This window comes from Hipposideros armiger, unplaced genomic scaffold (assembly GCF_001890085.2).
Source record: "Hipposideros armiger isolate ML-2016 unplaced genomic scaffold, ASM189008v1 scaffold_295, whole genome shotgun sequence".
Lineage (NCBI taxonomy): Eukaryota > Metazoa > Chordata > Mammalia > Chiroptera > Hipposideridae > Hipposideros > Hipposideros armiger.
Window position 1 is genome coordinate 1957179 of NW_017731645.1, and position 19674 is coordinate 1976852.

Here is a 19674-nt window from a genome sequence, read left to right on the forward strand (position 1 = left end):
CGCCAGAGGTCCCCACCCCCACAGGGACCACACACCACACACGTGCTCCGTCTCCTCTCCCTCCCTGTCACCGTCCCCAGACTTCATCCGGAGAGCACACAGAGCCCACTGTGGACGGAGCTGGCCGCTCCTGTGAGGGGCTTCTCTCCAAAACTGAGCACAACGGGGCCGTTTATATTGAACACAGGACAGCGGGCTCGCTCTCTGCCCAAGTGTACGCCCCAACAGATAACTCACGTTTCAACACAGAAATTACTTACTAGGATAGAAATTAGAATTGGCGTTCGTATAATCCACCAGGGACCACTGTGCTCGTTGGTATCCCAGCAGCTGTTGGAAAGAGAGGAGGAAGTCACTCCCACCCAGTCTATGAACCAAGTTGCTGGATAAATGTGCTGCCTGTGGATCCGTCCCTGACCTGGTGGTGCCTGCAGGGTTTGGGGGTGGGGTAGACAGGGACTTCTGATTACCACACCCCTCCAGGTTGCCACGCCCCCTCCTCATGTCCCACGCCCCCACTGTAAGGCACCATTACTGTGCTGTTAGAGATCTTGACACAAGCTATCTCTGTCACGTGGTTTAGTTTTGTCTTATTCTTCTCAGCAGGATAGTCTGCTACTGGGGAGGTAAAACTAAAGTGTAACCCCAGAGGCCTGGAGAGGGGGCAGGTCAGGTTCCTCCAGCCCATGTGAAAACGACTTAACGATACCAGAACTGATTCAGTCTTGCTGATCTCAATCTTAAGGCTGCAGTTGGCACAACACTCACCCCGTGTCTTCTAAAGAGAGTCTGGCCGCTGTCCACACCGCCGTGCACACAGTGGGGATGCCTGCGGACAGACACCTGCTTACCCACAGCCCCAGGCAGTGAGCTCGCAGCAGCCTGCAGTGACACGTGTGGCCTTTCTCAGCAAGGACGAGGGCTTTCTGATGAAAGGAGTGAGTGGAAACTCTTCATAAATATACACAAGCTTATGCTTGTGCCTCATTAAGCCGTGCAGACAATTAAATACGTGTCTGCAAGCTGAACCTTCAGAGGCCTAACACATGTGAGTGTTGTTACTAAAGTTTGGGGGGGGTTGCACCAACAAGTGGAGGGGTGCCCCTCGCTCAGAATGTGGGGGTCCCACAGCCTCACTCCCTTCCCGATCCTGGCTAATGCAAGGCTCGTGCTAACTGGGCCCCGAAGAAGGCAGGACCTCCTGCCCCTTCTCCTCCCTGGCCTCCTTCCCGACTCTCCCACCTCAGGCAGGCGCGCTCCCGCAGTGGGAGCTTGGAGCAGCTTCAGACCAGGTCCCCGGCTCCCAGGGTTCTAAGTGTTGGCTGTGGGGACCTGCCGTCATTCTAGAAAAGCTCTTTCTGATATGACTAGAAGTGCACCCTACAGGGGACAGGCATCAGGAACCTGGAGGGTTTGTGGGGTGTCAGATGGGAAGCTGGGCACACACGGCCTGGGGCGGGGAGTCCTTACCCCATCCAATCAGGAGATAGGCCAGGAAGCGGCAGCCAGGCGAGAACATGGCCACCAACAAGGTGTGCAAGTACAGCCCCTCCACCAGCAGCCAGAAGAAGTTGGCCATGGTGCAGTACTGAAAGAACACCAGGCTCAGCTTGCAGCCGACCTGGAGCAAAAGAACGTGGCCCTACTGGGGAGCAGCTCACGGCAGGCAGAGCTGCCTACACCACGTGCACCCCCACCTGTGTAGGAGCCAGACACCCCGACACAGCCGTGGGCCGCAGGTAGGTATGCGTGTGTCAGAGGCCCTGGGCGCGCTGGACGCCGGGGCTCGGGACTTGCTGGAGGGAAACACGGATCACGGGAGCTGCACACCGCCGTCCGGAGAGCCCCAGGCTCCCGAGTGGGAGAGCACGCTGTGGGCTCGGGGCGTTAGCACATTGGCCTGACCTCCCCTCCTGGGCACCTGGCCCCACTGTCCCGCGTCCCCACCTGCCAGGCTGTCCCTGCCCCTTCTTTCTGCTCTGCCTCACTACCCTCTCTTAATACCTGATGAAGAAAAAGGGGAAAACAGGAGAAACTGGCAAACAGATGACCTCCCCCAGAGTTGTGAAAAAAGCTTCTACCAGGAAAAGGTCACGTCGTATATAAAATAAACACACTTTAATCCCTCAGACCTTCATGGAACTAAACGTACCAGGTATTTCAAGTTCATGAGCAAACAGAAAGTCAGGGCTTTTAGTCACTGAGCCCACAGTGGTGCTCACCTCTGTCCCAGTCTGTCTCTGCAGCCTCCCCACCCCAATACTCACTCACGTGGGTGGATGCACAGATGGGCAGGTAGGCTTCAGCACGTGTGTGGACATCCATATTGGGGCGGGCGTGCCTACAGCCATTTCAGGCTGGCCGGCTGTGACCCCTGGAACCTGCTCCTCCCCCACTCCCAGCCCCCACCTCACTCTAGGTGTCTGCGTCCTAAGCAGGGGGACAGGGCGCCCGTCATCCTGAGGGGCAGCACAGATGACCGAGCGCCACCCACTGAGGCCATCCTACGTGGAAAGACACCATAGTAACAGCCATGAAAACAGGAAACCTAACTTCAGTAAACTGTGACTTGTCACTGCTTATGGGAACAGTCACGGGAACCGTGCCAGGCAAGCAGGAGGCGGAGCTGTGGAGCCCCCATGGGTGCTGCCAGGCAGTGTGGACAGCCAGCTGGCACCCTGTGGGCACAGCGACGGCTGTCCCAGCCTTTCAGAGCAAAGCACTGCTGGTCCAGTTGAAAATGCACATGCCCTCTGAGCCCAGTCACTGGTGAGGTCCGTCTGAAGGACCAGGAGCCCCAGGGTATGAAGACGTGTGAGTGAGGAACGCCGTCTACAGGGGTGCCTGTTACTGCTGCGAGGGTAAGGAAATTGTGCTGCACCCACACACTACACCACTGCGCCAGTGGACTTGAGGGTCCCCACGGTGTCCTGCTGAATAAGGAACAAAGGAGCACAGAAGTGTGTTTAAGATGATTCCACTTTCTTGGTAAAATTGTGACAATGTCACGCCTGCATTTCTTTCCCTTTGCTCATCCACCATCAACACACCCTGCGGACAGGAGGTTTCGGGAGTGGCAAGCTCTCTGCTGATGTCATCATCTTCTGTGGTGATTTCAAACCATGTCCCTGGGGTGGCAGGGCCTCCGGGATCTGCTGCCACCCAGACACGGGGTAGAGACGGGCCCAGATCAGTGGGCACTGGGCAGAGGTCCCCAACCAGACTTGTCCCCTGGTCTGGGAGCACATGGCGGGGCATGGGGGCCTGCACCCCATCTTCAGGTCAACATCCAGATTATCATCGTGGTCATTTGGTTGTTCATTTTCTCTAAGTATGGTTTTCTGCAGGAGTTAGATAAAAACCTAACAAGCCAGCGCAGAGGGGGGCGCCCCAGTGGGCACGTCCAGGGCAGTGCCCACTCGTGTGGCTTCATGTGTGTCCTGTGTCCACAGCTGCTCTGCCCTTGAGGACACGAGGTCCTGAGCCAGCGGTCCTTCCAGCAGTGGATGCAAACAGCCTGAAGGGGGCGTGTGCGTGTTGCACACGTGTGCCTGTGTGTGCTGGCAGCTCTCACTCACTCTGCTCCACTCACCTGCCTTCGTCCTGACATGTGTCCATTCTGACCTGGGCTGAGGGCCAAGGGCAGCTTGAGGACCCAGCACCCCTAACCCTGCCTCTTCCCCGCTTGGGGTAGCAGCGGCAGGTGGGTTTGGCCTGGGCTGAGTGTCTTGCTGCAGAGCCCAGGGCCACCCTGTCCTCCCCCAGGCCAAAGGACTTGGGCTCTTGGGTGGGGGTGCAAAGCCTGGGCTGGGCTGTGAGAACTGCAGACCTCATGTGCCATGTGCTCTGGTCTCGGTGAGAATAAACTGCCCGTGTGGCCCAGTTCGTTCGAGAGCTGAGCCTAGGGCCCCGTCCCGCCCAGACCAGAGGTGGCTGGCAGGTCAGCAGCCTTCTCTGACAGGGAACAGACCCTATCACCTTCTTGAGGACCTTGCCCTTTCAGGGGGCTGCCTCAGGTGTCCTGCTTGGGAGAATAATATTAGGGGACTCCTAGCTGGGAACAAAAATGCCCCAAAAACTCAACTGGAAGAAAGGATGTTTTCCCTTGTTCCCCGTGCTGAGGTCTGACTGTGTTTCTGGCTGATGAATTTACTCAAAACCTCACCTTCTCGAGGGGACAACAAAGGGAAGACCTGGCTCTCCTCTCCTGTCCCCACGCCTCCTGTCTCGTGTGTCCCTTTCCTCCTGCTTGCTGTCCCAATTCTTCCTCATCCCCCAGGGCCCAGGGGGCTCTTTCCTGCTCCCTCCTGCCTAATTTCAGTGCTCAGAGCATGGCGTGCACCGCACCAGGCTGGCTCTGCGTTCTGCGGGGCGCCCTGGAGCACCGTGGCCGGGGCCCTGACTGATCCCATGGTGCCTTGCACCTTGGCATGTTGCTGGGTCTCCAGCCCAGTGTCCTCATTTGCAAAATGGGCAAATTGCTCTCTTGAGCACTCACCAACAGTGTCCTCGTACACAGCCTGGCACTGGAGGAGACTCCAGAAATGGCTGGGCGGGTCCCCACTGCTGGGAGGGGCAGAGGAGTGAGAGATCCCTGGTGTGGGCCACAAGGGGCTGGGTCACCCTGGGCACTCACTGCCCCTCAGCAAGGAGCTGCAGTCCTGGTCTGTGTGGCAGGAAAGAGGTGACACCACTGCTCCCGCTCACCGGGGATGCCAGCCCTGAATAAAGAGCTAAAGAAGGAGGGCTCCTTGGAGCAGAGCTTTGAGTCCCCCCAGGGAGTGATGGGGCGTCCCGTGACGGGGAAGCTGGCATTGTCCCTGCTCCTGGCCTTGGGGCTCAGCCCTTGTCACGTGAGGGACACTCCAACTTTCATGTGGGGACGTGCCAGTCAAAGGGTCTCCTTAACTTTGTTATCACAACAGGCTCCTTTCATCAATTCAGTCCAGGGGCTCATGAGCCAATTCTTCTCAGAAATGTCTTCACTGGCAGGGCTGTGACATGGCTGTTATCTGTGCCTTAGAAAGAGCTTTAGGACTTAATTAGCTCACATCTGTTCAGTGCGGAGCACGGCTGCCAGCAGAGGACTCCACTGGGTAGAAGGTGAGTAGCCGGTGGCCTCAGGAGCTGCGATCGAATCAGGAGTGACAGGCAGACATCCCAGGGCCCAAAGGCCACCAGGGGTGGTGGGGACGCTGTGCATCCGGGGAGGTGACCAGCTTGGGAGGATGATGAGCAAATGCTGGGCCGGACTGAGCTCAGCTCTGCTGACCCACTCACACCCACCGGGGGCCAGCCGGCAGAAGGGTGTCACAGGCAGCGTGAAGCATCCTGGACTGCATTTGTGGACACTAATAATTACGATGGATTCTCTGTGTCAAAGACCCAGGCCCAGAGTCCTCAAACCTCCCAGCAGGTGCTGCGTGGAACCCCCCACCGCAGGGAACCCCCCAGGCGCCAATGGAGGCGTCTGGTGCTCAGAATCTATGAGAGTCTGGGACAAAGCAGCAGCACCGCGCGTGTCCACCTGTGTCACGACTGGCAGTCCGGGGCTGGCGCTGACCACTCCTGCAGGGCCTGCGTGGGGTCCAGCTCTGCTGGGCTCAGCACACACTCTGCCCGTGACTTCCTGGCCCTGGCGGTGCCTGAGTCTCACTGCCCACCTTCCTGTGTCACTCCCGTCCCTTCCCGACCTGGACTGGCCTGCTCTGAGCCCCGGCCTCTGGGCCAGGTCCCTCTGCCTCTCAGGTCTGAGCCCTCGTCCTTGTCCTCATCCTCCCAGGACCTCCAGGGCCCTGTGCACCGGTGGCTCTGGGACTTCATCCCCACGAGAGGGAGTGCGGAGATGGGGGACAGGGCGATGAGGAGGGGACGGTGGGGCTGCAGTTCCTGAGGCCACCCCCCTCTTGGTGACAGCCCGTGAGGGACAGCCTTACCCAGGAGGATGGCTGATCAGGGCAGTGCCGGGTTCCCGAGCTGGAGTACAGGACGGCGTCCTTGACCAGCACCGACACGGCGCGCAGGATGAAGGAGAGGAACAGGTTCAGGTGGATGTAGTTCCGGGTGCAACGCAGCTTCCTGTGTGGGGGAGGGGAGGGGCCAACACCGAGTTCACAGAATAATTACCGAGTTCCTAAATGAATGTAGGAAGTTGCTGAAGCCAGATTAATATACAGAAATCAATTCCCTCCTAGAAACAATTAGAAATGGAATTTAACAAAACCCAAAACAGCACAAATACCTAGTAGGGGTGACTATGAAAAGTTTTGCAAGGCTTTACCAGGCTGAATGCTTCCTCACCCCTTCTTCCTTTTCTCCTGGTCTCTGCCCCTTCCCGCTCTCTCACCTGCATTTTCCCCCTGAGTGGGGTTGGGGTTTCTCGCCATCACATGAATGCAAGCTGTCCAAACAGCCATGCCTGCCAAGCTTCATTGTGTTCCTCACTCATTGCTCATTTTAAAACATCACCTCCAAGTATGGACCTACCGATGGGCGATGGGTGCCCTGCAGGTGTGGCTTCCAAATAAGCCAGGTGGGAACCTGCTCTCGTGGTGGCGGGGACAATGGCTGGGTCAGACTTTGGAGAACCTGCCCACTGCCCAAGGCAAAGGGCGTGGTGTAGGCCCTGCAACTGGCTGCCAGGAACATGGCACCTCGTCTCTCTAACGGGTAACACCTGGTGATGGGGCTAAGTTACAGAATCCTATCAAATGCGAGGCAGCATCTGTGCTGGCAGTCGCCGCTGCTGTCCCCAGGCTGGAGGCCCTCAGACGGGCTCTGTCCAGTACCTGGATACCGGAGCGCCCAAGGATGGTGGCTGCAGTGACTGCCCGTGGCTCCCACACACAACCGGGCATGTGCTTGCTACCAGCGCCCTCAGCGCCTTTCGGGACTTGGTCTAACCGATAAATCGCTCCCTTGCTCTGTGTATGGAATAAGGACATGGTTACTTAATGCTCTCTTAGCTTATGGGGCTGTTCTGGAGAATAAATGTTCCACGACTGCAAAGAATTTCTTTCTAGGGTGCATGTCACTTTTATAATTAATACATTTTAGAATCCACTCGCGCTCACAGCTGTCCAGGGAGGAGGTACCTGGGCACATGAGACAGGTGGGGGCATGGAGGGGACGGCATATGTGTGGCTGGAGGTGGCAGCATTACATGCAGAGCCAGCATACGATGCCCTGTATAGAGGACTGTGCTTTATGCTCGTAAACCCCTGAGGTTCTCTTCAAGGATCAGATCCGTATTTTCGGTAATTCCCACATGCTATCCGGCTGCCTCAGTGAACACATCACGCGGTAGGAATCCGAGGAAAACTGCCGACATCAAGAATGTGGGTGGCTCGGCTCTTTAAAAACAAGCTGAAAATGTTCTAGTTCAAGTTACCCTGTGCCCACTTACCCTCCCGAATTTTTCCTTTCTTTTTTATCTTTAACAACTTAAAGCTTTAAAGACATATAGTGAAATACAGAAGCTAGTACAACAGATATTAATACTGTACGAGTGCTTCTTTTTTAAAGAACTAGAATATAATAGCTGTTTCCCACACTTATCAAAGTAGGGTTCAGGGCTGAAGACACTGATTTGTTCTGAAAATTACCAGCCACCTGAAATAGGTGAGACGCCTAAAAAATGAAAAGTATAACTTCATTACATTTGCTGGATTCCTCAGCGCTCTTCTCCATGACTCTTTATTCATTTATTTTACTTGCAAGTGTGGCTCTCCCAATGGGTTACTTGTTAGGTTCTAAAGATTCCATTTGCTATACCACTGATTCTACCTGAATATTAGTCAATATTTGAACTATATTTTAGCCAAAGGAAATAATATATGTGGTAATCAAAACCCTGTAAAAATAAGACAAATATCATCCATTTTATTGGGTTGTCGGAAAAGTCATGACGTATTTCTTCTATGTGTTTGTCGCAAAAATGCATTATGGCTTTGCCGACAACCCAATATTTAGTACTAGTGATGCTTAAGACATAGATTTAATCCTAAGTATGCGTACTAGTTTTTCCCAGACAGAAGCATCTGTTCTGGGATCAAAGCCTCTATCCTCTGGCCGGGACCAACCAGATGCTACCGCGTATGTCATTAGTTACCAGACAGAGCTGCTAACATTCAGGTTGGGGGGTGGGGCTCTACCCTCACTACCAGGGGGGAACACAGGCAACAGCTACAGTACTGACCACATGTCAGCAGCAGGCTCCACTAGCATCCTCACTTTATAGATGCACAGAGAGGTTAAGTAATTTGTGCAAGTCAAACAGCTACTAAGAGACGGACCAGGACTGAACCCAGGCTGACTGACTCCTGCGTCTGTCCGTACTCTTGAACACACTGCAGGGTCTCCCTAGAGTCTGGACGGCCCCCACGTGGGTGCTTCTCAAAGGCAGTACTGTTTCTTCTGTATTTTCAAAGCATTTGCATAATGGCTGTATTTAGTAAATAGCAGTCAAACTGAATTTTTGTGCAAGGCTAGTATGACCTCTTTATACAAGGAATGCAGAGAGTTTAAATAAAAACGTAAATATTGGCACCCCATTTCACACTGGCCCCTCCCGGGAGCTGTGTTAGCGTGCGCTCAGAGAGGCCTCAGGGAATGGTCTCCTCTCCTCCTCGGATGGATTAGGTAGCTAAATGGATAATTTCCCCATCTTGTATTCTTTGCAGAATTGTTCATTCCTGGTGCTTACCTGAAGAGGCAAAGAATTATGCTTCCTGTTGTGAGGGAGGTCAGAGAGACACTGTAGCCCAAGGTGTAAACAGCCTTTACGAGAATATAAAACATGATCTACAAAGAAAGAAAAACACGTCTGTGAGTCTGGTGGCCAGCATGGGACCCAGGGACAGTTCCCAGGCCCAAGGATGCCACTGTTCTCTTCACAAGGGACTCTTGGCTGCTGATGGCCATGATGCACACCACAGAAAGAGAAAAAAATGCAGCAGAAGAGAGAAAAAAAGCACACACTTGGGCAGAGAGGTTGAGCAACCCGGGTGGACCCCACCCCTCTGTTTTCCCCCAAGGCCACATGGCCAACAGGAAGGAGCAGATTCCAATTAAGACCAAAGGAAGTTTTGTACAGGAAGACAGTGTTCCCGCACAAGAGATATGTATGTGAGTGTGAGTGTGAATGTGTGAGTGTGTGTGTGTGTGAGTGTGAGAGTGTGTGTGTGAATGTGAGTGTGAGTGTGAGTGTGTGTGAGAGTGAGAGTGTGAGTATGTGTGGGTGTGAGAGTGAGTGTGAGTGTGTGTGTGTGAGTGTGAGAGTGTGTTCTCTCCTCCTCCCCATCAGTTCTGGGCGTGACTGGGTCTCAGCCCAGTGAAGACAGCAAAAGGCTGTCTTTGTGGGGAGGCCAGGCAAACCCAGTTCCGAGGGTCACATCTCTCCAGGTGACACAGGTCAGGGGTGTGAGGAGTTTATCAGGCTCTTTTGCTTCAGGATGGCAGCGCTTTGTGACTTTGTGTCAAGAAAAAGGTAGAAGACATGTTAGCGTTCTGAAAATGTCATCGGAAATTCTAATTTTAGGTTTTTGTCCATTTTCTGTTTTCTTCTCTGATTGAGGAATTATATATAGCAGCAGCTTTTCATCATTTCATCTTGTGATAAGAGTTAAGGTTGAACAGTTGGAAAACGAAGTATTTGACATCTATCAAAAGCATAGAAAATAAAATGCGGACAACACACACCTGCAAACAGATGTCAGTCGGCAGCAGCCCCACCCGCCTTTGGGGGCAAGTACCTGGGAGGCACGGGGTCCCAGAAAGAGGCCGCTGACCTCCATGACAGCGCGGAGCAGGCTTCCGCTGCAGTGTTTTCTAAACAGTGTCCCGAGGGCAACCCCACGCTCCGATGTGACCAGGCCAGGCCCGCGATGTCTGCTGTCCCCGAGCAATTACTGACAGCCCAGCCCCCCCCTTCCCTTGAGAGTCCAAGTTTGCCTTCCGTCCAGTCCCCACCTGGAGGCGCCAGCCGCAGCCCTGAGTCCTGCCCGATGGCGCCCAGCCCCACAGACACAGCCCATCCCCATCCTCCGCTCACAGGAGACACAGACCTTGCTGTCACCGTGCAGGGCCCTGGGCCTCCCTCCCTGCGGGACTGCAGTCTCCTCCTTCCCAAGCCGCCAGGTCCCTTCCCCATGACAGCTTTTCTTCGTATTTCCTTTTATCATGTCACCTTCATGGGCGCTCCTGGGCCTCCTTCCCGGCCCTGCTGACCTCCACTTCTTGTGCCTTCTTCCCCTGGCTGTGGGAGCAGCTGCCCGGGCCTCAGCCGTCCTGGGTGGGCCTCTCCCGGAGAGGTGCCGAGTGTCCACTACAGGTTCAGTTAGGAGCTGATGAGCCTTTTGTGCTCCCAGCAGTCAGGTCTCCAGTCGCACTGCCAGCCGACACCACTGCGTCCCAGTCACTGTGTCGGTCTTATCCTGCAGGCCTCAGAGTCCCTGCTCCCAGTGTCACGCCATCGCCTGGTGACGCTCGCAGAGAGAACGGCACTCACGGCCTCAGAACCCACTGTGGGCAGCTTCCTCTGGCCGTTTGCCGCCCGCCGCTGCCCAAGGAGCTTGCTCCAAAGCTGAGTTAGGCCAGTGGCCACGACAGAATAGGGCGGGTGCCCAGCCTTGCTGGGCCTGCTGGGCCACAAGTCTGCTCCCAGGAGCACCCTCTGCCATCTGTGGGGCGACCGGATCCTCGGCTCAGCAGCAGCTTGTCCCTCCAGGGCCTGTGGGGACCCAGAGGCCAGAGCATGCCAGACACACAAGCATCACGGGCGGTGTGATGTCTGCTGTCAGGGGTGGGGACCTTGGGAGGTGACATTTGCGGTCCGTGGGCAAGAGTTACCACAGCAGTCTGAGGCTGAGAGGAGAGAGCGACATATTTTGGGAATATGGCATAATGTGGAAGAAATGTGTCCACTTGATGCATGGGAAGTCTGGAATGCCAAACAGCCCTCGGGGCTAAATTTAGCTGAAGTGTCCTGTATTTGAGAACCGTGTTAGCTCGCACATGACCCAGGAGATGCGGCCTGCCGCCCGCCGGCCACCCCGCACAGGTGCCCATGCGTGGCTGGGGCTGCTGCCTTTGGGAAGGCGGGCGGCAGCTGGGAGGACACTCACTCTGGTGCAGCTGAGGGGGTCGGTACCGCTCTGATCCTCCCAGGTTCATCCAGAGACTCCTGACACTCAAGAAAGGATTACACCCCGGGGCCCACAGAGACTCATTCTGGTTGCTAAATGTCTAGTCGTTTCTATGTTGCCAGCTCGCTGCATCCCCAGGAAGAAGCCCAGCTTGAGGGTATGGCTGACCGGGAGCCTCAAGACAGCCTTTGATGCAGGAAGTCAGGAGCCAGGGCCCACGGACGTCCTGCGGCGAGGCTGCCCGGTCAGGACACCCCAGGGCTGGGGGTGAAGATGGGAGGATGGGTGCCGGCTGGGGCTGAGGACGCACGCCACGCCAGGAAACCTCCTGGGTGCAGGAGGCCCTCGGCTCAGTGATGAGGGCAGGGGCCTGCGGGAGGGTCTCGCGGTCGGCCACTGACCGGCCTTTCTCTGTGGCACTCAGCAGGTGGGCTGGGCTGCAGAGCAGAGGGAGGAGCTGGGGGCGGGTCCTTACGTCTTCCTGGATCCTTAAACCCTTTCTCCAGTGATTAAAAGATAGGAGGCCAGGGAGAAGCTCCTAGCACAAGGCACATGCCTGGAGGGTGGCTGTGGTGACCTGTGCCAGGCGGGGACATGCTGGCTTCGGGTTTTCTGTGTACCAGGAGACAGGCCCAGACCACCTGACAGGGCCTCAGGCCCCCGCGTCCCAAACAAGGGGACCCACAGTGTCGACGCCTGCCTCACCCTCTGGGGCCCCAGACCCCTTTCCCCTCACGGACGCCCCCTCCGAACTTCGTTATCTTGCGATGCTCTTACCATGTGTAGCTAACTGTGTGGTTTTTGTGGAGGCAATTTTGGTTTTCCTTAAATTTAATTAATTCTTAAACTAACAAAGATCGCACACACAGCACCCAGGTCACAGCGTGGCTGTGTGAGAGCAGAAATCCAATTAAAATAATGAACCTGGGAAGAAGGGAGCTGCTGATGAGACAAGGGGTCACTGATGGGCAGGCCCCCCCACAACCCCCAAACTCATTTTACAAGGCCACCAGTACACTGATACCAAAAGCAGAAAAAGACACTACAAAAAAACCGCCCCCCCACAACCCCCCCACCCCCACCCCAGGCCACGGCCGCAAGAGACCCTGGCCCTTTGTCACGTCCTTGTCTGGCAGCTTTCTTCTTCAAAGTGATCCCCTAAACAACCAAATATTCAAAGTATTCGAGCACGGAAATTGCAATCAGAAAGAAAAATGATTCAGTTTGGTTTTGTGCCATCATTTTCTTCTCTCTCACACATTAAAATATTTTGACTTTCTAATCCATTAGCAGGGATGATGCATTCACGAAATCTGCAGGATCTCTGAAATGTTTAATTAAGAAGAAAAATAGCTCTTCGAACTGGATGGAAAATCATCAGAATTTAGATACGTTGTCCTTCACGCAGACAGGATTTAGTTGTAGGCCTTTCCACGGACCAAGTGAGCCCAGGCGTTTCCTCAACAGCTTTCCTGGGCCTGCCACCCACGGTGTGACCCGGGAGACAGAGGACACGGAGTGGGGGGCTCACTTCTGTAGGCGCCTGTGGTGCCACCAACGGCAGTCAGCTCTCGGCGTCCACGTGCGACATCCTGTGCAGCCACGAGGGGTTCTGGGTGCCCCGAGGACAGTCAGAACTCTGTGGAATGGACGCATGAGCACCAGACCCAGCCCTCCTGCAGGGACCCGAACAGGCTCCAAGGGGAGGTCTTGGGACACTGCTTTCCACCCCTGTCGACTGTCCTGACACCTCAGAGGTGTGGCCGCCGCACAGCGGGACAGAGCCCCACCCCACACACCTGCCGGAGGTCTGACCCATCCAGCAGAGCCACCTGGAGGCAGGTGAGATAGGACAGGTTTGCCCGCACCACTGCAGGAGCCCTTGTCATCACGGGGTGGGGGGTGGGGGGGGGACAGTAGAGGGAGGGGGCAGTCCCCACTCACGGTCAGAATTCAGGGTCTTCAGAGCAGGGCCTGGAAACTCTTCATTCACCAGGAATAGCCCTGAAACTGGGCTAAATTCTGCATAATTTAAAGCCTTATTCTCAGAAAGCCGACAGGATGGTGTCCTGGTTTGGACATATCAAGCAGCTAAACAGCAGTTTGGGACGAGCCCCCATCTGGAATCGCTTATATCTTCCCATGAAACGTGTTCTCAGAGTTCAGGTTGGATGTCCATAGATCACTGATTAGGCTCTGTACTGTGTCATCAGCCACCACGTGGAACATTGTCATTTGTCTCCAACTTTCCAGATGGGCCACAGGAGCCGAGGGACGCCAACCGGCTGCCAGAGCCCCAGGAAGCTCACATGGGACTCACATCACACTGTGGGGACGGCTGGGCCTCTTGCGGGATCCAGTGAAGACGAAAGAGAAACTGCAAACCGCTAAGGCCCAGCAGCACTCTGATGATGGGACAGCCGAGTTATGTGCAAATCATGGGGGACCGCACCCCAAAAAACCCCATGGGGGATCACACCCCAAAACAAACCACAGGGATCACACCCCAAAACAAGCCACAGGGGATCGCACCCCAAAACAAGCCACGGGGGATCACACCCCAAAACAAACCCCTGGGGGATCGCACCCCAAAACAAGCCACGGGGGATTGCACCCCAAAACAAGCCACGGGGGATCACACCCCAAAACAAGCCACGGGGGAACGCACCCCAAAATGAGTGGGGTCAGAGGGCTATGATGACGGAAGGACGGCAGAGCAGAACGGGGGACCTGGGAGGACCAACAGCCGAGGTCGGGCGTTTCTGGGCATTAAGTCCTAAGCACCAGTTCATTGTAGTGAAGTCCTGGGACGAGCACCTCCGGTGCCTATGCCTGGCCCAGGGTGGTGGTCACTGCCTGTGTCTTTGGAAGAAGCAGGGTGGCGTTCAGCAGCACAAATCCACACAGACCCCAAAGTGGCCCTTCTGCTGGCCAAAGAGAACGCAGGCACCGCCACGGCCTTCGCTTGTAACAAGTGGCTGAACACAGGCGGGGTGTTAACTACACTTGACACAGAAAAGCTACCTTCCGTGATCATGACCCCCAGGGGCGAGCATCACCAAGGCTCGGAAAGAAACTCCCTTTCGTAGAAGTCTAGCCTGGAGCCACTGTCACTGTGACGTCACACAGCAGAACCGTGCCTCTCACCCGTCCACACCAGGCTGTGGGTAAATGAACGTGGCCCAACGGGAGGATGGCTATCAGGTTTCTGCTGAGAAAGCAGAATAAAGCCACAGCTTATGCGGCTGCAGGGACCGTGTGCTGGGGCTGGGGAGGTTTGCAGACAGGCCCGGGCAGAGTTCGGGCAGAGTTCAGCCGAGCTGAATCAACACGTGGCTTTAACGTTCCTAGAGGAGGGGGCTCCCCGAGTTCACACCTCGTGGCCTCCTTAAACCACCCTGGTACATAGCCCACCTGAGGGGATGCTGGCCACGGGTGCCCCGGCACCGCCTGAGACAAACCACCAGCTGCCAGCCTGCACCCTACACCACCGACCGGGACACACTCAGCCTGAGTTTGCGAAGACGCTCCGGTGTGGGCCCAACCTGCTACCGCTGGCTCGGGGCGACAATGGCTGCGCAGCTTCTCTACAGCCCAGATCGCGGCAACATGTTAAACAGGAGGCAGAAGCCTCCATGGTGGAAAGGACGCTCAGAAAGGCTCGTTCCAGGCAGCGGGAGACAACCAGCCAGCCTCTCCAGCCTCCAAACTTACAGACCACCGGACAATTCCAAATGCCAACAGCAGGAGTGACATAGGGACTTTGCTTGATTTGGCCAGTAACCCCCACGGGGCCGTGTGCACTTCTGGATGCAGACTGGGAGTACCCGCACCCACGAGCCCTTACCTCGCCCTCGTCCTCGGGGGCGTCGTAGACGCACGCGTCTATGAAATCTGGAAATATCTCCGACCACCCATCACTTGTGCAGTTCTTGCTTATGTTTCCTGGAAGGTAAAGTTCATATGTCAGATCTGTAAGACCTGCACCGGCACGGCCTTGCAGTGCCCCCTCTCTATGGTGGGCGAGCAGCCCCAGGCTGTGCCACGACACTCTACACAAAGCGCTTTGGCACTTCTGGTCTCCCGTCCTTACCCTTTAATGCCTGCCCAAGATGAAATGAACTCTGTAGCAGAGGGTGATGCCCTCCAGGTGCCCAGCCGTGTCTTCTTTCCCCACGCTCCAGGCCCCTAAACCAGCTCAACTCAGGAGGCCCAGCTGTCCGGGCCCCACTCCCTGCTGCTCTGTGGAGGCCGACCCCTCCACATATGAACCCACGGAGGACGTACCTGGTTTGCTGTGAAAGCTGCCGAACACTGCTGGGCAGGGCACTGTGACGGTCTCCCCCACGTCCGCGGGATGCCAGCATGTGATGTTGTCCCAGACACCCCTGCAGGCTGGAAGGGAGGCAGAATGAAGGCAGGAAGGACGGCCAGCCCACGACAAGGACAGCACCGTCACCGCTGGGGGACGCCCAGCTCACAGGATCAGTCTGTCTACAAGCTTTGCAAATAGCTTGATATTTTTCAAGAAAATTATCTTCTTTCTTCAGATAATTATCTTGCATATTATTTTTCTGTTCATAAACTTGCACCACCAATAGTATTGGGAATACACTCAGCTGTGTGTTCATTTAATCAGCTTTGAGAAATAACCAGATCCCTGGCAGAGGGTGTCTGAGGAACGCAACGTGCCCTGCACACCAGCCCTGTGATCAAGTCACCATCTTTGTCCTGCTGACGTGACAGAATGGGCCCCTTTGGGTATCTGTCTACATCTTGGGGCTCAGGGTCCCCTGCAACGAGTCTTTCTGGCACTAAGGCATCAAGCCAGGTAACAGCTGGCAGTGCCTCTCCCTCCACCTTTCAGAGCAAATATCACCATAACTTCCTCCACCCAGAAGCTTAACTTTAAAGCCACACAAGCAGCAACGCTTCTTCCTGGGAAGCCCAGGGCTCGTGAGCTCTGTGGCCACAGCTGCCGGCACGGAGTCCCCCGCACGGAAACTGCAGTGCTGACAGGGGCCACTCTGCCTCTGCTTCGCACTCCGCATTCTTGTAGGAAAAGACCGAGCCGGATAAAAGCTGACACGGCAGCAAAGCAGAGTGGACGTTCTCGCCACACACGGTTCAGTGTCTTCTGTCCCATTAGAATGAACCGGAGGAGCCCTGGGCACAGCCTGGGCTTTGTGGTCGCCCTTCTGTCCGCCCGTAAGGGGGCCGTGCTGAGCAAGATTCCTACCAGTCCTCTGGGCTCGAAAATTCTGATTTAACTATCTTTAAAAAGTGAATTCTCTCCATGGAGGCCATCAAAGCCATCAGCCTATTTCCTGCTCCCGCCTTCTTGCATATTATCAATTTAAAGGACTGAGAGCCCAGTGGGCTGACTCAGCAACTAATTTGGAAAATCCTTTTTTAAAATTGCTTTGTCCTTCTCTGTGAACCCGGCCATCTGTTGAAACCTGAGTCCCAGCCAAGCCAACCCCTGGCCACCTGCCTCAGAGCCAGTCGGGGGACAAGCTTCTGGCAGAATTATTGAGGAGGGCACCGTCTTCGCTGCCAGGTGCTACACACAAGCCTGTCTTCCAGGGCCCAGCTAGAAAGCATCCGTGACCGTGACCACTGGGCCTCCCTCGCTTCCGATGCCCCAGGCTGGTGGGCACCCAGGCTTCCAAAGCCTGCAGACCTGGCCCAGGGCAGCCCCTGCTCTCTGAGCGCCTGGTATCCGGGGGCGGGGGGCGGGGGGGGGGCGGTCAGCATGTCCTGAGCAGCCATCCCAGCTTGGGTTCCTGTAAAATTCATCCTGCGTCCTGCAGCCAGAGTCGGGTGCTTGTGGTCCCTACCCCAAGCCCCGCTCTGCTCTGGGTAGCCCTCAAACAGCAGCCACAGTTACGCCTGGCAGCACTTCCACAACCTCCCCTCACAGCCTTGCTTTGACTTTCTGCTCAGAGACCACCCCTCAAAATACTGCCGTCCCCGGACACTCGGGCCGTCATTTCCCAGCGGCCCGAGCTGACCACATAGCACAGGAAGCACCCCAGGGTCTGTTTCCTGAGCTCAGGGTGCACTGGCTTGACACGTGGAGTCACCTGAGCAGCTGCCAGGAGCGGTGATGGAGAGAGAGCACCCTGTCCCAGCAGTGGCATTCCAGGTCTCTGTGTGTCAGCCCTGATGGGAAACAGGCTTCGCAGTCGAGTGACAAGGCCTCACAGGAACTGAGTGACGCCAAGCAGTCCAGTGCACAGCAGACACCATCATGGCCAACCTTGCTCTGCCCACCCCTGCACGTCCCTCGGGGTGCATCTCCTCTCTGGACAGCTTAGCTGCCTGCTGAGGTGGCCGATGACAACGCTGTTACTCCGAGTCCCGTGGGACACTGACAGTGACGATCAAATTCCAAGAAACAAAGGATTCCTTCTTTCTGTTGTTCTAAGGAGGCGTTTTTTCATCATTTGTCCTTAAAACATTTGCCAGTGAGACAAGGAAAGCTGCATGCGGGAATTCACTCCGCCTGGCACTGTCAGACGCTGTTTTAGCAAGGCTGCCGTCAGGCCTGGCGAGGAGAGTGGCTCTCGGCAGACGTGGGGTGGCGAGAAGCCCATGAGGGGAAGGGCCAGGACCCATGACCCGTCTGAACCCCAGGAGGCCTCTGCTGGGGCTTGCGCTGCCTGAGACAGCCAGGCCTGCTGTTGGTGAAGGAATGGGACGGCTCAGGGCTTGACAGTATCCTCGGCCTCTGGGGACAGGAAGGAGACACACGATCCATTCAGGAAGCTGCACTCTCTTCGGGACTTAACGCGGAGCCCGCTTCATTTTCCAGCAGCAAGCACTCACCTCTCCACCATGGTTAGTGGGCAGGGCGTTCTCTCAGCCCCCAGGCTGCACTGGGCTGGGCTCCCTGGCCAGGAGGGCCTCTTCCCGCAGCAAGCACAGCAGGTGACCTGCAGCCACACAGGCATAGCCTGGGGCTGTGTGGAGATGGCTCCCGGATCCATGGCACCGGGATTTCACACAGGATGACGCCCAGGCCCCACAGCAGAGCTGGTGTTTCAGACAAGTCCAGGACACCCCAATACTCTGTCTAATCAGGGTATTATCCCTGCCTCACTCGCCTGGAGAGAGGGACAAACTACAGCTGGGATACAATTTGCTGCAATGTTCCACTGGATGGTGCTTTGAAATTGTATCACTTCAGGATTTTGAATCGTGAGGCAGCTTTTACTGTGGGGGCGAAGGTTCAGGCAGAGTCCACGAGTGGGGAACATATCCTGGGACTTGAACTAATATTAAACAGACTCAAAGCCCACAACCAACCAAAGCTGTTAACCAAACAAAAAGATTTTTCAAAGAAACAGAGTTCCAGCTTGAACCTCTGTATTTGAAAAATATGCTGAACGAACCCGGTGCCCATGGGGTTCCAGCGGGCACAGCTGCCCGGGGACTGACGCAAATACAGCAAAAGTAGGAGCAGCGTTTTTGTGCCCATCTGTGTCACACAGCCGCAGGACAGGCGCCCCGGAACCCGCGTGCGGCTGCGATGGCTGAGCTCGGAAACAGGAGTGTGTACAGAATGCTGTGCCTGTCTGCCACCAACATGACTGCTGTCACTACCTTTTTTTATAAACAGCCACTGTTTCCTAATAACACTTTACAAATTCTCATAGGCCGGCCGAGTGGCTCAGTTGGTTAAGAGCTCGCTCAAGAGTGTGAGCTCTGAGCAACAGCGGTTCGAGTCCCAGCCCGAGCTGAGCTGCCGCTGAGCTGCCAACAAGTGACAGGATGGCTCAGCTAAAATAAAAAAATAAAATAAAACAAAAATTCTCACAACCTTCCCTTCCACGCCTGTGACCACTTGGGACTCTGTTGATGCCACAGGAACCCTAGGCGGGCAGAGCTGAGCGCCACGTTGCAGGAGGCCGGACTCGGAGGCTGACAGGCTGGGGCTCAGCACGGAGTCCTGCCATGTTACCCCAGGACAATCTTCCATGGATTTATGGTCAGACCTGGGTGGCTCCCCGGAATCGTCGCAGGACATCTGTCGACCAGTGTCATGACGGGCGTGACAAACCCTCCTCACACAGCACAGCAGACGTGCAGCTGCATGTGACCCCGCACATGAGAGCCCAGAGCAGCCCTGCAGGAGACCCTGCGTGCCGCCCTCTGCAGGACGAGTGGAAGCTGTGGCCAGTGCCCTGTCGTCAGTGTCCTGTGTCGCAGCTCCAATGACCTCACCAGCCCCCAGCCACCCCAGTGTGGGGCCTCCCCTGGGCACTCAGGCCGCACCCTCGGCACACAGTCCCCGTCCTCACCCTGCCTCTCACTGTCCCCCCTCTTCCCTCCAGCGCCAAATCTGCAGATGTGCCCTTGGTCCCTCCCCTCCTGCCCCCAGGACCTTCTGCCCCAAATGCCCCAGCCCCACGGGCTCCCTGACAGCCATCTCCAGCCCCCTGTACAGGCACAGCTTCCCCGCCCTTTCAGGGAAGAAACAGGCTGCCTGCCTTCTTTGTCTTCATGTGGAAAAGCAGCACCCCCC

The 19674-nt window shown here is 56.0% G+C and overlaps 1 protein-coding gene across 3 annotated transcripts in view; it reads right to left on the reverse strand.

Moving 5' to 3' along the window:
- VIPR2 (vasoactive intestinal peptide receptor 2) overlaps positions 1 to 19674 on the reverse strand; it is a 28870-nt gene that overhangs the window by 3664 nt on the left and 5532 nt on the right. For 2 of the 3 annotated variants that reach the window (XM_019659122.1, XM_019659120.1), the window contains exons 3-9: positions 15432 to 15539; positions 14992 to 15089; positions 8705 to 8802; positions 5937 to 6078; positions 1471 to 1621; positions 769 to 829; positions 261 to 330 (exon numbers count right to left, since the gene is read on the reverse strand). In XM_019659122.1, coding sequence (XP_019514667.1) covers positions 261 to 330; positions 769 to 829; positions 1471 to 1621; positions 5937 to 6078; positions 8705 to 8802; positions 14992 to 15089; positions 15432 to 15539 — 728 coding nt within the window. Of the gene's footprint in view, positions 1 to 260; positions 331 to 768; positions 830 to 1470; positions 1622 to 5936; positions 6079 to 8704; positions 8803 to 10064; positions 10801 to 14991; positions 15090 to 15431; positions 15540 to 19674 lie in introns of those variants that run through there. The other variant, XM_019659123.1, reaches the window with a different exon arrangement.